Source organism: Lathamus discolor, chromosome 21 (assembly GCF_037157495.1).
Source record: "Lathamus discolor isolate bLatDis1 chromosome 21, bLatDis1.hap1, whole genome shotgun sequence".
Lineage (NCBI taxonomy): Eukaryota > Metazoa > Chordata > Aves > Psittaciformes > Psittacidae > Lathamus > Lathamus discolor.
In genome coordinates, this window is record NC_088904.1 from 16,415 (window position 1) to 33,679 (window position 17,265).

General features: G+C 57.2%; 1 protein-coding gene across 8 annotated transcripts in view; it reads right to left on the reverse strand.

Moving 5' to 3' along the window:
• Window positions 1-1,342: 1,342 nt before the first annotated feature.
• Window positions 1,343-17,265, reverse strand: part of UNC13A (unc-13 homolog A) — a 33,626-nt gene continuing 17,703 nt past the window's right edge. For 2 of the 8 annotated variants that reach the window (XM_065658940.1, XM_065658939.1), the window contains exons 22-43: window positions 16,031-16,099; window positions 15,852-15,941; window positions 15,562-15,696; window positions 15,100-15,233; window positions 14,811-14,896; window positions 14,411-14,537; window positions 14,229-14,325; window positions 13,945-14,088; window positions 13,305-13,388; window positions 12,943-13,020; window positions 12,597-12,685; window positions 12,290-12,442; window positions 12,014-12,137; window positions 8,804-8,842; window positions 7,725-7,754; window positions 6,482-6,538; window positions 6,235-6,315; window positions 5,973-6,120; window positions 4,970-5,026; window positions 3,460-3,552; window positions 3,230-3,389; window positions 1,343-2,985 (exon numbers count right to left, since the gene is read on the reverse strand). In XM_065658940.1, coding sequence (XP_065515012.1) covers window positions 2,697-2,985; window positions 3,230-3,389; window positions 3,460-3,552; window positions 4,970-5,026; window positions 5,973-6,120; window positions 6,235-6,315; window positions 6,482-6,538; window positions 7,725-7,754; window positions 8,804-8,842; window positions 12,014-12,137; window positions 12,290-12,442; window positions 12,597-12,685; window positions 12,943-13,020; window positions 13,305-13,388; window positions 13,945-14,088; window positions 14,229-14,325; window positions 14,411-14,537; window positions 14,811-14,896; window positions 15,100-15,233; window positions 15,562-15,696; window positions 15,852-15,941; window positions 16,031-16,099 — 2,364 coding nt within the window. In that variant the 3' untranslated portion in view covers window positions 1,343-2,696. The remainder of the gene's footprint in view (window positions 2,986-3,229; window positions 3,390-3,459; window positions 3,553-4,969; window positions 5,027-5,972; window positions 6,121-6,234; window positions 6,316-6,481; window positions 6,539-7,724; window positions 7,755-8,803; window positions 8,843-12,013; window positions 12,138-12,289; window positions 12,443-12,596; window positions 12,686-12,942; window positions 13,021-13,304; window positions 13,389-13,944; window positions 14,089-14,228; window positions 14,326-14,410; window positions 14,538-14,810; window positions 14,897-15,099; window positions 15,234-15,561; window positions 15,697-15,851; window positions 15,942-16,030; window positions 16,100-17,265) is intronic. The other 6 variants (XM_065658943.1, XM_065658941.1, XM_065658946.1 and 3 more) reach the window with 3 other exon arrangements.

Here is a 17,265-nt window from a genome sequence, read left to right on the forward strand (position 1 = left end):
ACCCTGGCCCCAGTTCTGTTTTACAAGTTTACCCCTTCTTTGAGCTTTCCCCCCAAAAGGAGCCATGTTTGTTTAGTCCTTGTGTAAGTTTTTTTTTGGGGAGGCAAGAGGGCAAATGGGAAATAGCCGATACCCTCAGCTAGGCACTGGGGCCAGCGTGTGCCAGGCTCCCCACCCCCATCTTCCCAAGGGCTGGGAGGAGGCAGGGCATCTGCCCAGCAGCAGAGCTCCTCACCACCACCGACCAGCAGCTCCCTACCTCTGGCACCAATCCCAGCCCATCCCCCGGGGGAACCTCTGCTCTGCCAGCAAGCAGCTGCCACTACAGCAGGGAGAGGAGGCAACAGGCTGGGAGTCCCAGGTTGGCAGCGATGTGCTGGCACCCTGCTTGTTCCAGCAGCAGCAGCACCGATGAACCTGCCGGGTTCCAGTCCCTCCTGTCACCTACACAGAGATATTGTTTTGAAGGACAGCAGCCTTTATTATTTTACTATTTTGAAGGACATCTTTAGCCTGACAGCTTTCTCTCCAGTGCCAGTCGAGTTTCTCTCAAGCACCCAGAGGCTGTCACAGCAGCAGAAGTTATTGCCTGGTCCAGACCTACCCTGTTAGCACAGAGGTAAGGCTTTGGCAAGAAACCAACAAAACCCTAATGTTTTCCTTGTCTTCCTATAAAGCCCTGCTGCACTTTACAGAGGAGCTGATCCTGGGCAGAATTGTCTTCCACAGGCACTTCCTGCTTGCCATAAGCTCACTCCATCCCAGGAGCCCAGACCAGCTCAGAAGCATAGGATCACTCCATGGTATCACTTTCTCTGCCCCTTCTGGGCTCCCTCAAGGTTTCTCTGGAGCTCACTAGATTAGTGAGGTATGAGGTTTGCCCTTGGTGAGTCCACATTGGAAGTCTCTGATCACTCCCATGCCTGCAAGTTTGCAGCACAGCAGTTCAGAATATCGTCACTTCTCAGGACAGATCTGTCCCAGTTCCATTTAATCCCTGCCCTCATTTTCTTGGCTTTGCAGCACTGAAGTGCAGCCCTCAGGGAGGCTGAGTGTGAACAGAGCTGCTTTAGTATTCCTGGGCTATTTATCTTTGGTGCGCTAACCATAAAGGTGCATTGGAGTGGGAGTGGGGATAAAGACTCCCTGGGTGCCTGCTCTCTCATAGCCCCACAGTAGCTGCAGTGAAGGGTGTGCTTTTTAATGTCAGTTATAATAAAATATTTTTACAGAGCCCAAAAAATTCAAAATAGTGCAAAACATCTCACTGTCATGCATCCATGGTAGCCGCCGCCAGCAGTGCCGCACGCGGTGGAACAGACACACAGGCATCAGTGACACATGTGCTACAAGAGCAGAATTTGTTGGTTCAATTACATGCCAAACAGGACAGGTTGGGAAGAAAGCAAAGGGCCAGGGGCACCATGGTTGGGGGAGGGGGTGGCACAGGGCTGAGCCGCAGCCTCACTGTGTGGGAGCAGTGGTTAGAAAAGGACTGTAAACACTGAAGAATAACGAGAGGAAAGCTAAACCCTTTGGTCCCAGGCAAACCCTATAGAAAAAGGACCACGGGGGCCAGTCAGCGTACCCTGTTTTGGGATGGAGAGGGGACTTGAGAGAGATATATTGACTTGTGGGGTCATCAGGCCTCTGTCTTTCCCAGTACTTAGAGCCAGCTGGGGTGGGCCATCCCCAACACTGCACATCCCAACCTCCCAGGCACTTACAAAAGACACACACACACACCCCCCCATATCACACAGAAATGGTGGTTAATGGGAAACTGAGAGGCAAGGGGTCCTCTGGGCTGGGGATGGGAGGGGTCTTTCTTGCACCAAGGAGGTCTCATGGGCACTGCTGCACTGCACAGGCATGGCTGAACCCACTGGCCAGAGCAAAGGGAGATGGGTTCCTGTACTCCAGCACTTCCAGCCCTTACCCCCAACCCCTGGCATCCTGGGGGCAGCAATAGGGCAGCCCATGGTGGGGCAAGGCAGGGAAGACAGGGTATGGGCTGGAGGCTAATCCCTGCTGCTCCTGGCCCCAGTGGTGCCACTGCCATCCAAGAGGGGACCCTGTGCAGGGTATGTGGGGGCTGCACCCCTCAACCCAACAGCCCCAATAGCCCTTCCAGGTACAGAACATGGCCAGCTGCCAGTGTATGTACAGCGATTTACATATGTACAGGGTGCTCAGTGGGTGGGAGCCTCCCTGACCCCCAGGGTGCCTGAAGACACTTGAGGGACTGGGACAAGGGGACATTGTGCTGTGCTAGCAACTCATCAATACCCGCAGGGGTGGGATGAGACACCCGTCCCACCTTCACCTCCAGCTCTTTCCTTTCATTGCCTGATGAGGTCTGGGTAGGACAGGGTAGGGTCAGGGATGGGCCACTGCGGTTCCTCCATCTCAGGCACCCAGTCTGGATCTAGCCTTTTCCTGCAGCCCCACCAGATCTAGCACCTTCCCATTGGGGTGGAAGGGTGGCATGGCCATGCTCTGCATCACTGCCACCGAGACAGTCTGGCTGAGGGAAAGGTGGCATGGGTCTGTCACTGCAGCCACACCACCCCCCCCTCACCAGCACAGGGAAGGAGACTCCTCTTGTGGCCACTCTTATGGCTTTTACATGGCTGGAGGACGGTGTAGAAAAGGAGCCAGGAGTGGGGGGAGAGGGCTGGGGAAATGACAAGGGTTTAATTGCTGCCCTCCTCAGCTGAGCGTGTATCTGACTTGAGCTTGACAAATTCCTTGGCCACCTCATCATTGTTGCGCTGAGAGAGGATGCGGAGGACAGTGAGGCCGGTGTCATCCATGTGGATACGGCGGCCCAGGGGCAGCCAGCAGGCGCAGCCAGGTCGCTGCAGGATATCGCGGAGCTGCAGGACAGCGATGCCCACCGTCCGGTCCTCGCGGGCGAAGCAGTAATCTTTCACACACACCTGCAGTTCATAGCACTCGGGGCCAGTCTCCACACCCAGCGTGCTGCAGAAGGGCAAGGGACAAGCAGTCATCACAGTGGGTCATACTTCCAGGTCCCCTGGTTCTGCCACAGGACACCTGGGTGCTACCTCCCCACAGTCTTTTTTTTTTTTCCCCTTTCCTCAATCCCTGCTTTTACCAATGAGAAAACATCTAAAATATCCCAAACTCCCTGGCAAGACCCCACCATGGGGCAGATGCATTGCCCAGCCCAGCCCCGCATCCCAAGCCCTGCAGCATCACTCACAACTGGAAGCTCTCATTGTACTTGGGGGCCCAGCTGTTGTTCTTGGATTTGGTGGCAAATTTCCTCTTCTTGTCACTGAGGTGGGGCCCGATGATGTTGACCTCAATGAAGGGACGGAAGATGCCCGACGTTTGCCATCTGAGGTCATTCGCAGCCACCACTGCAAACAGGGAGCATATGAGCCTCATGGAGCACTGCCAGATCTGAGCATCCCAGCTGGCAGAACCCACCTTTGACAGTGACTTTGTGTTCACCAGTGCCTGGGTGGGTGAAGAGCTCCACATGGATGGACACCTCCCCAACAGGGTCATCCACACCAGAGCCTGCATAGCAAAGGGAGGTGATATGAGTGCTCATTCCTACTGCGTCCCTGATGTCCACCACCAACCCCACTGGAGGAGGCAGGTCACCCACCAAGGGCAGCAGCACTTGGCCCAATGTAGCCTCTGCTAAAGAGTTCTGAGGAGAGCAGCATGGATGAAGCAACTGTCATGGATGGCTGGGGCTGGCACCAGGCAGGGCTGGGGGCACAGCAGGACAACCCCAGTACCAGGCTGGCTCTCTGTCACGCCACCCCATATCAGCAGGACCCAGTGAGCCCCCACTTGCCCAGGCAGGGGCTGAGGTGTCTGGGTGGGATGGGGCAGGGGACAGTAGCCCTGCTCCACCTCCTATAAGCACAGGGCAGGGGGTGCTGTCAGTAGTCCACACATGGATGCAAGTATGGGCACAGGACTGAGCAGAAGGGACCTGACCTGGCCATTATGCCAAAAGGCAGCCATGGCCCTGCCAGGGTTCAAGGCTGACCTGCCTCCTCCTGTATCCCCTCCATCCCTGGGGAATTCAGGTGACCTGTGACCAACAGCCCAGCACACCCCCTCCCCTCCAGGAGCCATGCATGCACTCATGGGTGAAGGAGGGGGTGCAAGGCAGAGGGACAGGGTCTGGGTGTCAGACAGGGCCAAGGAGATCGAACTCAGCTCAGCGGAAAGCTCCCAGGGTAGAAATAACAGTGGGAAAAAGGACGTGTCCCCACTTGTCACCTCATGGCCCCCAGCACAAGGATGCCAGGCCATGTGAGGTGGTGATGGCACGCTTTCCTCTCCATCTACCCTCATCCTCCACAAAGCCCGGCACCCCATCCCTACAGGCAGTGCTGCATGCTGAGCTGAGATGGAGCTGATGGCAGGTGAGGACGGGGTGTCTGGGTACGGGAGGCCAAGCATGGGGTGCAGTCCTGGCCCCTCCAGGTGCCAAGGAGGCCAAGCAGGGCCCATGGAGCTGGGCTCATTCCTCACGCCCTGGAGCAGGCGGGCAGAGCTCACCGGAGCAAGGCTAGTAATGGTCCTTCTGGCAGCAGCGTGGAGGGGATGGGGGACATGGGCATGGCCTCCCCTGGTGCCACATGTCCCAAGGGGACAGCTCCCAGCTTGCATGGAGGTCAGGGCAGGTTCCCACCCCCAGGCAGCAGCACTGGGGACAATGCAAGGTGCCCAGACCTAACCTGGTATGGGGCAGGGGTTGTCAATACAGCTGAGTACAGCTCCTCCAAATTCAGCTCAGAACAGCTGTGGGAGTGGGAGTCTGTGGGCACAGGGCTGCAGCTCTGGCCACAAGAAGGGCACCCAAGGCTGGCAATGCTGGGATGAGGCTCGTGGCCACCCCAGCACACAGTGCTGGACTATTACTAGCCCAGGCCGGTGGCAGGTGGGTGCAGGGGCGGGCAAGCAGCACACATACCCTTCTCAGGATAAATTTCTTCACTAAGGGTAAACCTAATACCTTTCCCACCATGGACTAGTGGGAAGGAGAGAGAATGAGACAGAGACACAGCACAGAGTAGATGAAGAGAGAAGGAAGGAGACAATGTGTGGGGGGGGATAGGATCAGTAAAAGAGAAGGGGAGAAAACAGAGAGAAAGAGATCAGATCTCACAGACAGATGAGCAGCCGAGCATCTGGACCACACTGCAGCAACACAGGAGTACTGGGCACTACCCGGCTGTGCCCAGTAGTGCTGGCACCAACCAAACCCAAGGCCACCCCACCAACACAGCTGTAACAGGATGCACAGACAGGACAGTTGTCCCTTGCGAGGAAACACAGACAGCAAATGCACATCCCACTCCCCGAGGACACAGACAAGCCTGGCTGGGGCACTGTACAGCAGCCCATGACTGCAACAGAGCGTATCTGTCCCCTCCTCAAGCAGCAAAAGAACAGCATTTAGAGAGGAGGTCGTACCCCAGAGGGTGCCCAGCACATGGCTGTGTGGCAGGGGCAGCGCCTGGCATTCTGAACAGATCCCAAATCATGGGGTATGTGGGGCACCCAGCATGCCCAGGACAGGCTCTGGCACAGCATCTGTTTGGCCAAGTTGTCAACTACAACGCAGCACTGGACCAGAGGTGTCTGTACTGGGTGACAGGGACCAGAGGGTGATCTCCCCTACCCACAGGCCCCATTTCTGTGCCAGCCTAGCCATGCCTTGGCACTGGGGACACACTGTTGTTGCTGGTGGGGAACTTGGAGGTACCAGGCTGCTTTTGGGCACCCGTGGTCCCTCTTCACCTGCAAACCATGGGAGCAAGAAGCTCTTCTCCCCATCTATCCCTCCCACCCCTCCATGAGCCTACCTGGGGCCCCCCAACCCCACTGTGACATAGAGACCTGGCAGTGGGGCAACCAACCACATGCAAGGGGAGAGGGGGCCTGGGTCGGAGGGCCAGGGCAGTGCATCCTACCCTGCGAAGCCTGGGTCTGCACAAAGGTTTTGATGAGGAGGTCAGTAGCCTGGGTGTAGAGGGACAGGGCATAGCGCAGCGACTGCAAGTCGGGGCTCTTCTCCAGGAATGTCTTCTTCAGCCCCACGCCACCGGCATGGAAGTATTGCTAGAGGAGGGAGAATGGTCTTGGGGCCCTCAGCAGCTCTGCTAGAGCTCCTCCAGTGCCCTTCCAGGACTAAGGCCCTCAGGGACATCCCTATGTTCCCCAGAATACCCTTACCTTGATGGTGTCCAGTGCCAGCTCCACCACTGCACATTGCTTTGGGGTCAGGCTCTTGGCTTCCTCCCGTACCATGTGGTCCTACAGGGCATGAATTCTGCTTTCAGTATGAAACCAGGGCCCCATTCCCCTTGCCCCAAACATGCCAAAAAACAAGTACTGGGGGGGTCCTTGCAACAGTGCCAGTGCCAGCCTTAGCACAGAGAGAACAGATCATCTGCCCCCAGCCCACCCTCCCAGCCCTCACCTTCAGCTTGGAGAGCTGCCCCAGCTCCTTGGCTGCGTTGAAAATCATCTGTGTGCCCTGCAGAGAACAGAGACAGGAACAGCCCCAGTGAGTGGCCAAGCTGGGGGGTGCCATGGCCAGGCTGGCACATGGTGCCAGGAGCTTGCTGCAGCTCTGGAGGCTCCCCCAGGCTCCAGAGGGATGGAATAACGCTCCCCAGAGAGCCCCAGGGGCTACTGGGTATGGTGATGTGAGTGCGCACCCCAGCCACTGAGATCTCACTGCATGTGGGTGGCTTGGGACCTGGGGACCCAAAGACAGGACATCATTGTGGCATCAGGGACCTCACACCCTGCTCAGCACAAATAGCTTGGCCGAAGGGTCCCATCCTGCTCCCTGTGGTGCCCAAGCACCTACTTCTGCATCCAACAAAGCCCAGCACGGCACATCACTGGCACCACTTGGACAGTTGTACAACACTGGGGAGCAGAGAGCGAATGCAGGGGGACAGTGGGCACAGGGAGGATGCGACACGATCCCCCTGTACCCCACAGTGCTAGCAGCAGAGCCAAACACGCTCCTGCTACCCAGACCTCTGCCCAGTCCCAACCCCAGGGATGTTCCCCAACCTCTGTTCACCCCAGGAACATGGCAGATGGGAGCCCCTGGCTGCCTTCATCTGCCCTGTGCCATGCCACCACCATGGGCAGAGGCCATGAAGCCATTCCATGGGACCCACTGGCATAGCTCCTAGGGACGTAGCCCCATGGCACAGGCAGATCCCGCTCACTTCCCTGTTCTACTGCCTGCTCACTGGGCTGAGCACAAGTTCCCCTTCTCAAGCCCTCCAGTGTGCAACACGCAACTGGATGAGCACAGGCCCCTTGGGACAGAGCCAGCGATTCCCACCTCCTTCCCCCAGCACCCGTAGCTCCACTCCTTCCCAACCCCCAGCATCTATCCCAGGAACCATTACCTTCTGCAGGGGTCTGGTTCCCCCATGCTCTTACTCTGTACCCCCCCCACTAACCCTTTCTGTCCTTCTCACTCCTGAGACACTGTCCCATTCACTTGCTGTCCCCATCTCTCACAGTTGGTGAACAGGCTGGGAGCTGGGGACACTGGTGGCTCCCAGACAGAGCACAATGGAATACTGCACTGAGCTGGGACCCCCACACACCCCACAGCACATGGGACAAGGGACAGGGAGGAGGCAAGAGGAAGGACCAGAGCCAAGTGGGGAGCAGAAGAGCCATGTCCTTACTTCAGTGTGACTGGGCAGCTTCACCCTGCTCTGGAAGAGAACAGCAAGGGACAGTTACTGGTGGCCCCAGCAGCAGCCAGCCACAGGTCCAGGCCCCCCACAACCCCCAGTCATGTGGGCTCTTGCCCAGAACAGCTCCTCTGGCTGTGCCCAGTTCTCCACTGCTTGCAGGTGTGAATTGGTTCAGCACCAGTTCACATCTGCAAAGGCTCAGCCCCACATGCTTGCTGCTGAGCCTGTGATGAGCAAGCCATGATGGGTTCAGCAGGACTAAGGATACTTCCTGAGTGGGGCAGGCCTGTTCCCCACCTTGTTTGGGGCTGGGGAAATATCAGCTGGTGGAGGTAAGCAGCTCGCACAGCACTCTCAACAAACTGGGGCAGGACACAGCATCACCTATGAGAGGGTGAGGCATCGCCCAGACAGATGCCAGCGTGGCTCTTCCTGAGGTGTGGGTTTTGGGAGCATGCAGCCCTCAGGGCTGTGCTGGGCCCCCAGCCCAGCAGTGGGGAGCACCCAGACAGAGGGAGAGCCCATGTGGCTGGAGAAAGCCCTTTCAGCAAGTTTTGGGGCTCAGTGAGCCTTCCTGAGGCCCCCCACAGCAGCAGGAGGGAGCAGGCTCAGAGGTCCAGGGGACCTCAGCAACCCCATGGCCTCCAGTGTGCCCTGCACATTCCCAGCATTCCGGGGCTGACCTCTTCCTGTGCCTCCAGGGGTGGGACAGGTTTATGGCTGGGATGCCCCATGCTGTTCTAGACAGGCATTGGGAAGGGTGCTGAGCAATGCATGGCTGCCTGGGGATGGGTAACACCCCACATACCCACCCCACAGGGGCTCAACACAACACGACAACCGCTCCCTATCCCAGGCGACACAGAAAAAGGTTACTGCGCCCATCCTGCACACAGGCAGCACGTCCCAGGCAACACAGCACACCTCCACAGGCCACGCAGGCAATGGCACATCCAGACAGCACAACAGAGTAAGCGCTGACAAGCCTGGGCCTCCACAGCAGGTGGGTGCAGGGCCACGAGTGTGGCCACGGGGCAATGACACATATGTAGCCCACAGCTATTTACCTTCTCTGTCCCCTTGCCATGTTTTCTCAAGAGCGTGCCCTGTAGAAGCAATGTCAGAGGTTGAGTGGTGGGGTGGGGAGACAGAATGGGATGGGACACAAGGAGAGAAGGACAAGGCTGGGCACATGGGGTGACCACGAGCTGGTGGCAAAGACACAGGTGAGCTCCTCAAGGACAGTTAACAGCCAGTGGGGAAATGGTCCCTCTTGAGGGTGCTAAGCCCATGGTGGACTGGTCCCCACTGGGATACAGGGTTAGTGGGGGACTGATCTGCAGGGGGATGCTGGGTCAGTGAGGCACAGGTGTCTCTTGTATGCTTGGCCAATTGATTCTCACTGGAACACACAATGTCACTGATGGGGAACGATTTCCCACACGGGGATGCAGGGCTTACGGCAGCTGGTTCCTGCTGGTATATAAGGGATGCTGAGCACACGGGGGACTGGTCCCCAGTGGGATAATAGGGAGGCAGGAGCCAGGTAGCACTGCGTGTGGGAAGCCTCTGGTGCTCCCACATTCCCCTGCAACACTGGGGAGGAGACAGGGAGGGGGCAGCTGTACTTGAGTTTCACACGCAGCATTCTGGTCCATGCAGTGCTGGGCCCTGCGACAACCCCACACTGACCCAGGCCAAGAGAAACTGTAAAATGGGGCAGCAGTGCCATGTCGAGGGTTCCTAATCAGCCTCTCAGGACCCTGTACCCTGAGTGAGCTGACACCATCCTAGTCCCCTGATAGTCTCAGCAAAGCTGAGCCCATGGGGTCCCTGCGGGGCCAAGGGGAGGCTCAGCCCAGGCTGAGCCAGGGTCTCTCCAAATGCTGCTTTTGGAAAGAAATGGTGTTGGGGGACAGTACAGGAATTTGTTCCCACAGGGACTGGCAACAGCACCCAACCACCAGAACCCACACAACCTTGCAAAGGTGCCCATGGTCAAAGCAGGGGTGGGAGCAGGATTGGGAGTGGATGTGGCCCTTCCTTTGCCCCACAGGGCATAAGCCCATGGCCACAGACTGAGCAGAAGAGGACAAAACGAAACTGCTCAGTCAAAGCCATGCAGGGACTCAGCAGGAATGCCAAGAAGGAAACCCAGGAGTCCAGGCTCCCAGCGCTGTATCCTGGGCAAGGAAAAGGTCCCATGACTCATGCCAGCAACTTGGGCCACCACTGAACAACAGGACCAGCGACTGTTGTGTCCCAGGGAGATGCTCCTCTCCACAGGCCTCTGCCTTCAACCCTTACCACAGCCACCCGCCAGCCAGAGCCTCAAGTAGAAACTCAGGCAAAAGGGGTCAGGAAGAGCAACCCTGACTGCCAGGCACACACCACTCCCCCTACTCATGTCTCCAGTGGCTTCAGCATGAAACATGACATGATTAACCTGGATTTGACTGTCCCTGATTACATGGCACTGCCCCATCCCCGTGCTCACCCACACCACCACTAACCCTTGCACTTCCGCACATCCAGCTCCCTTGAATCTCTGCAAGACCTTTCTTTCCACCCCCCAACCCAGGTAAATGCCTGCCAGGAGCCAGTGCCAAGCGGGCAGCACAAGGATGGGGACCACAGAGGTGGGCCATGTCGGGAGCCAAAGGAGGGTGTGGGCAGGGTGCGGGCAGCCACACGAGACAGGAACCGGCGGGGCCAGGACCGACACACAGCAGACAGACAGACAGACAGACAGAGGGCTGCCGTACTTACAATCATCTGCCATTGAGAGGCAAGGGGAGCAATTGGAGAGAACAACCACGGCATGAGTGTCGGCCCCTTCCTCCATCCTCCCCAGCCCTGGCTACCCCCCTGATCCCCACCAGGCAAGAGGAACAGCAGAGCCAGGGGCGTACACTATCTGACATGCCACAGCACTCAGCATCCATGCGCTGCCACCGGCATCACTGGTCTCCACAGCCCCAAGGTGACCCAACCTGCCTACTCCATCCTTACTGTGGCAGGGGGACTGAGCTCCAGGGACCCAGTGAACCCCCCTCAACACTCAGCTCTGACACATAGCCCCAAGTCACCAGCCATAGGGACCAGACCCTTCCAAGGACTGTCTCCCCACAGGAAAATACACAGATCTACATGTCCATGCCACCTCCTCTGCCCTCAGCACAGGGCTCACTGCCTCCAGAACATGCATAGTCACACATGGCCATGAAGGGACAGAGACAGGGACTGGGATGGCAACTGGAGTGGCACCAGCGTTCCTGGTAGATTTGGCCAGCTTTGGCCAAGGGTGTGTCACTCTGGCTGGGAGTGATGCAGAGTTGACCTGAGTCAGGCTCTGGCCTGTAACAAGGTGCCAGTAAGGTGGTACCATTGAGGGCTGACATGTCACCAACATGCTGTCTCTTACCGATACAGCATAAAGATTCCCACAGCACCAGGGAAGTGACACAGCAGATGATGGCTCCAGGGACTCCAAGTAAGAGCCTGAGCCCAACTTTGTGACAGTGACAGAAGTCACTGAGAGTGACAAGGATGAATACATAGTTGGGCCAGAGCCCTCAGTGTTACCATTCCCTTCCTGACCCTAAGTGAAGAGCTTCCCCAGGAATCCTCAGGGTACATGACTGTGCAAGGGAGGATACACACAGCAGTGTGATACAGAGACCTGAAGCCTGTAGGCAACCTCCCTTTGAGGAGGGACCAGCAGGGCTTTACCCAGGTTCCCTAGAAACAGTTCAGCCTATGAGGAAGAAATAGTTCAGTCCCGCTGAAGGGACATGACACCTCATCCCCACATTACCCCCATCCCTGCAAAGCCAATCCCTGCTCCCCAGGCAATTCCAGCCCCACAGCAAAGCCAAGATGTTGTGACTCCCCACACTCCAAGAGCCTCCTGATCCACCTCTTGGCACAGGGACCATGTTCACAGCCAGCACTGATGGGCATGTCTCGTGATGTTGCCTAGCTCAGAGGGAAGGGTGGAAAGACCAGTGCCCTCTTGGTGCCATGATGGAGATGGCAGGAAGGTCCTTTGGCAAAGGCAGCCGAGAGCATGCCAGGCTGCACTATGATGACCTTTCTCTCCTCCATCCCTTGCCTGGCCATGAGCTGGGAGCCAGTCTGGGGAGGCTGCCAAAGTCCCCAACCCCCCAGGAGCTAGTGAAGGCACCGGACCACCAATGTCTCACTCTGGCCCCAGTCAGCCATCCTTCTCAGTTCCAGGGTCCCCCGTCCCTGGTCCCCCTCCCTGTCTCACTCACCGTCTGATCAGTAAGTGGGGGCAGGACAATGGTCTTCTCCATTGTGTTCATAACCAGCTTCCAGAGCTCCTTCAGTACACGCTTCAGTACTGTCTTCTCACAGATCTTGGCAAAGAGCGTCAGGCTGCAGAGAGGGGACAGGGCTGAAGGTCCCAGAATGGCACCCCCATTGTCACCCCCTTCCCAGCCATCCTGACCCTGCAGGTTCTCCAGACCTCTGGAGTGAGTCAGGAGCATCAGGAAGGGTGGTGGGTCCCTCCTGGCCCCTACACTCACTTGCTGTCCAGGAGGTCCATGATGGGCTGCAGGACGTTGTCAGCATCCTGTGCAACACTGCTGCAGGTGCTGGCAGGGACGTTGCCAGTGCCCTTCACCTGGCCCAGGATGTCGCCCATCTGCTTCACACACTCTTCAATGTGCGGCTGGAAACTGGGGACCGCAACACCCAGGCAGCTCAGCATCCCTATGGCCATGCCCAGGACCTGCTTGGCCAAGCAAAGTACCCAGCCTGGCCCCAGCCACAGCTCCTGGACCCCTAAACCTCTCCTTGACCCACTGCCCATACCCTCTTGTCTGGGTGTACCTGGTGGCAAAGACTCGACTCAGCTCATCCAGGACATTGTTCAGTTTCACCTGGAGCTCCTTAAGGATATCACTGGCTTCTGTGTCCAGCTGAAAGAGGGACATGTTGGAGAAGCTACCAGAGCCCCTGACCCAGTCCACAGGGGGGTCTCTACACCCTAAATGCACCCGTTGGCAGGGTGAAGCCCATCCATCATCTGACATGGTGGGACGCTGTGATCCCATACAGAAGTGAGGAACTGAGGTCTTCTCCCAGCACTGTGGAGCCAGGAAAGGGTCTGCTTCTGGGGAGAGGGGACAGATCCAGCCTCTCCATAGGGCTCCCTCCCAAAGACCCTGATACACACCTCCTTCCCACCCATGGCTTCAAACATCTTCTCGAGCTGGACACGGAGCTGCTGGATGTTGTTCATCAGGATGCATGGCTGGAGGAGTGAGGTGGAGGAGGGAGTCAGCACCAACAGATGTGGCCAGAACAGCTGCCCACCATGCCAAGTCCCTCCCACCCTGTACTGGGGTACATGAGAACAGTAATGGTATGGAGCTCTGCCTGCTAGCATTTCAGGGACTGACATCAGGCAGAGACCAAGGGCAGGACCTGCTTCATGGGTACCAGCTTTGGAGCTGAGGTGGTGGTTGGGGTCACCATGTGTGGACAGTCCTGCCTGGCAGCACCAGGCAGGTAGCAAGCAGAAGGGAGATACATCACCACTTTCTCCTTCTCCTTGGAGCAGTATGAAGCAAAATCCTTGGAGATGATCTCAGCATACTGGAGTAGAACATTGCTGATGGTCTGCAGCCAGTAAGGCAGGAACAAAGACACCCAGACATCAGGAACAAGGAGGAAGGATGGAGAAAGGGAGACCATGAGTCCCACAGCAGTGAAACAACCCAATGCCTGGATACACCCTGCAACCCCTAGACCCTTTGGCCCCATGGATGCACCAGGAGCTGCATGAGCACAGGCCCTAGAAAACAGATCCAGCACTTCTGGTGTCCACAGACAGCTCCATCATCCACATAGCTACAAAAGCACCAGCCATCAAGCCTACATCCAATCCCACCCCACACTGCAGTGAGCCAGTGAATTTAATCTAAATTAATCAATTAACTCATTAATTATCTCAATTAACTCATTAATTATCTAATCTTCTGTGCTAGCAAACATGGGAGAGCCACAGGGTCTGCTGATGGCATATTTGCCTGAGCATCACCATTAGAGGTGGAGCAATCTGTGCTGTACGCTGCTGCCCACAGCAGGATGGGAGACGGCAAAGGGAGCCCAGAAACCCTGCGCCAGGGCTGGAATTGGGGTTCCTAAGCGTGCCACTGGCCTGGCAGCTGCCCACCTTGGCAAACCGTCGCATGTAGTGCCCAACAATCTGGGGATCAGGGCACTCAAGTTTCTTGATGATCTCAAAGCTCTGGTTGAGCTGGGAGAAGACGTCCACCACGGAGCAAGAGAAGAGCGCGTGCTCTGATGTCTGCTGGAACTGGGGGAGCAAGAGGCTGTATCAGCAGGAGGCGAGAAGGGAGACATTGGCCCTGGCTGCGACACACTGGGTATTGAGGGACAAGCCCCTCACCCACCCCCAGCTGCAGTTCCTGTGCCCACTGACAGTCCTGTTCATACCCCATCCTTCTTGTCCCGCTCCAGTGCTCCGTGCAGGAAATCCCGCGACACCTCTTCATTCTCATCCAGCCACTGGATAACAAAGGGCTCAAACCAGCTGGAAGAGAGATCCATCCCCAGTGAGGCCAGTAGCCCCCAGGGCACAAGTACCCCCACCCCTGCCTCCCGAGGGCTGCACTCACGCAGGGTACTCAGGCACACGACTCTTGAAGGAGGGCAGCTCGGTGACATACTCGTTGTAAAGCCACTTCACCTTGAAGTGCAGGTTCATGTAATCCGCACTCTTGCACAGGCGGTGCTTGTCGTGCTCTGCACAGGGAAGGCGAGTGCCATGGGGAGGGCTTTTCCTTCAAGCCCCAAACCATGGCAAGGGAGGACACATTTGCCCCAGAAGCAGTGCTGGGTATGCCAGGGTGACAAGGTGAAGATGGAAGTGCTCCTTGGTGGGTTTAAGCTAGGCATCGTGTTGATGAGGGGGTGAAATGGGTTTGCCCAGGGAACAGGTGAGGTGGGAGCAGAGTGCAGCTCCTGCCTGGTTCTGGGCTCCCTAGCCAGGTAAGAGTGAGATGTGGTGGGACTCACCCTCCATCGCATACTTCATATCCTGAGCGAAGAGGTTCCACATCACCTCAGCACTGATCTTCCCCACATTCAGTTCTTGGGGGAACCTGGGGCAAGGGGACAGTGCAGACACAGGGTGGACCAGCCCTTTGCTTTGAAGGCACATCCCCATACACCTCCCACCTTCCTTGGTTTCCCAACTGTAGAATAAATGTTATAACCCATTTCCAAAAGACTAAAGCCACCATTGCCACCACATGGGCATCCCCCCAAGTGCAATGCAGGGTCCCCTTTCCTGGCACCTACTCACTGGTTCAGGCAGGGTGTGTAGGAATTCTTGTCTTCCTCGATAATGGAGACTATCAGCGTGATGAGCTTGGACCAGAAGTCTAAGTTTTTGATGCTGGGGCCCTGCTCCTCAGGGGGCACTTCGCCTTTCTTAGTCTGGAGTGATGGGGACACAGCAGAGGCTCTGGTCACCCCACCCATGGGGTCTGATTTTGTAGCAGGGCTAACAAGGAGGCAGGAGGGCTCTAGGAACACCCTGGAGGCCCCTACATAGGCCACCCTTGTTTGCCTCCAGTCTCAGCCCCACAGCAGTGGGTCTCAAACCCTGCCCAAGGCTTGGGCTTCATTCTATATGGGACTGAGCACTCTGGAGAGGGAGCAGGAGCATCACAAAGGAAAAGGCCAGGGAACAGGGAGGTCAGTGGCGGAAATGAGATTCCCCCACAGCATTCCAATGCATCCCAGTTCCCCCTGCCCCACACACCGGGTCCGTCTGGTACTCGCGGCTGTACAGCTCGTGGCAGTTGTTGAAGATGTACTCGTAGGTGGAGTTGAGGCAGGCTTTCACACAGTCCTTCACTACCTGGCTGGCTCGTGGTGGGCTCTGCAGCTCCTGGACCTAGGCGTGGGAGGGGGGAGCGGTGCTGGAGGCAGACTCACAGCCCCAGCCAGCCACCAAGGAGCTACCACAGGACCCCAACCTTGCAAAGAACTGGGGCCAGTGGGGGTCAGCTCCCCTGTTAGGGGATGGGGTGAGTAGGACCCCATCAATACCTTCATCCGAAAGAAGGTGATGCTGGTCAGTAAATCCACTGTGGACTTAAGATCCTGCAGCCGTTCGGGGCTGCTGGCAGGGAAATTGTTCTGCCAAAGGGGAAGAAAAGACAGAACTCTCAACAGGGTGGGTAGAGTGGAAGAAAACAGCCAAAACTGATTATTGTCAGGCACTTTACCCGGTACATGGACAGGTCAATCCGCAGCGAGTTGTGCAGCTGGTCAAGGAGTTTGACGAAACGCTCCTTCTGCAGAGAAGCATCCCAGAGACAGGTAAGATGGGGAAAAGGTGGCAGGGACTGTACCCCCTCCCAGCTGCCCCTGGCTCCCTCTGATCCCTGCCCACACCACCCCAGCTCATCCCTCTTCTTCCTGCTGTCCTTCCTTGCCTCCTTCCTTCATCAGAGCTCAGCAGGTAGGCATGGGATGCCCACAGAGAAGAGCACATCCCCGCTGGTGGCCCGGGCTCATTGGCAGCTGTCAACAGCCCTTGGGGCAAATGTGGCCATGCCAGGCATGGTACAGGATCAAGAGGCGACACTGCACATCCCCTTTGCTCTCACTGGCAGTTGGTGTTGGGAGGTGGGAGACAGGCTATTCTATCTGCCCTGTCCACTTGAACACCTCCAAGCCTGGGGCAGGCACAGGGAGAGGGTGTGCAGGATGGTGCCCCTGGGCCATGTGGAAAGAGATCAGGCAAAAAGGGCAGGGAAAAAGCAGCTGGGCTCTTGCTGCAGTCACCCATCTTCTGGGCTGAGCTGGTATGACACAAGGCCAGGATGGCCCACAGGAGTTGGACACCTATGTGGGCTCCTTGCTCACCCAACCAGGCTGCATCAGGGACTGTGGGCCGGGAATTGTCCAAGGTAGATGATATCCACTGGGGCTGAGTGGCTTTAATTCAGCTCAGTCCAGATCCTGTCCAGGGAGTGCTGGGCTAGGAGGATGCAAATCCCATATTGGGCTGCAAATGAGGCATTAGAGTTGAGGGCAAAGCAACCAGTCTACCTCAAATGCTGTTGGGAAGCATTTATTTCACTTTGCATCTCCGCTGGGGCAGGCTTTGGACAACCCTGTGGGCTCCCATGAGAGCTCTGGGTCCCCGCTACAGCACTTGCTGTGCTGGGTCAGGCTGCCCCATAGGGCAGCTCCCTGAGTGCTGCGGGGTAGGGCAAGAGGATGGGATGGGGCAGCGAGTCCTGCACCCGCGGCTCAGCCAACCTCACAGCCTGCACTGGCAACCGCAAACCTTTGGCAGAGCCAGGCTCTGGGCCAAGACCGTGAGTCCCAACCACCGAACGGCTGCAGTGCTTTAAAACTGGACACGACGGGTGCTCGGGGTTAAAGCGACACGGCTGGGCACTTTAGGACCCAACCTTAGGCTCTCTAAAAAAAGAGAAAGAAACAAGTTTTT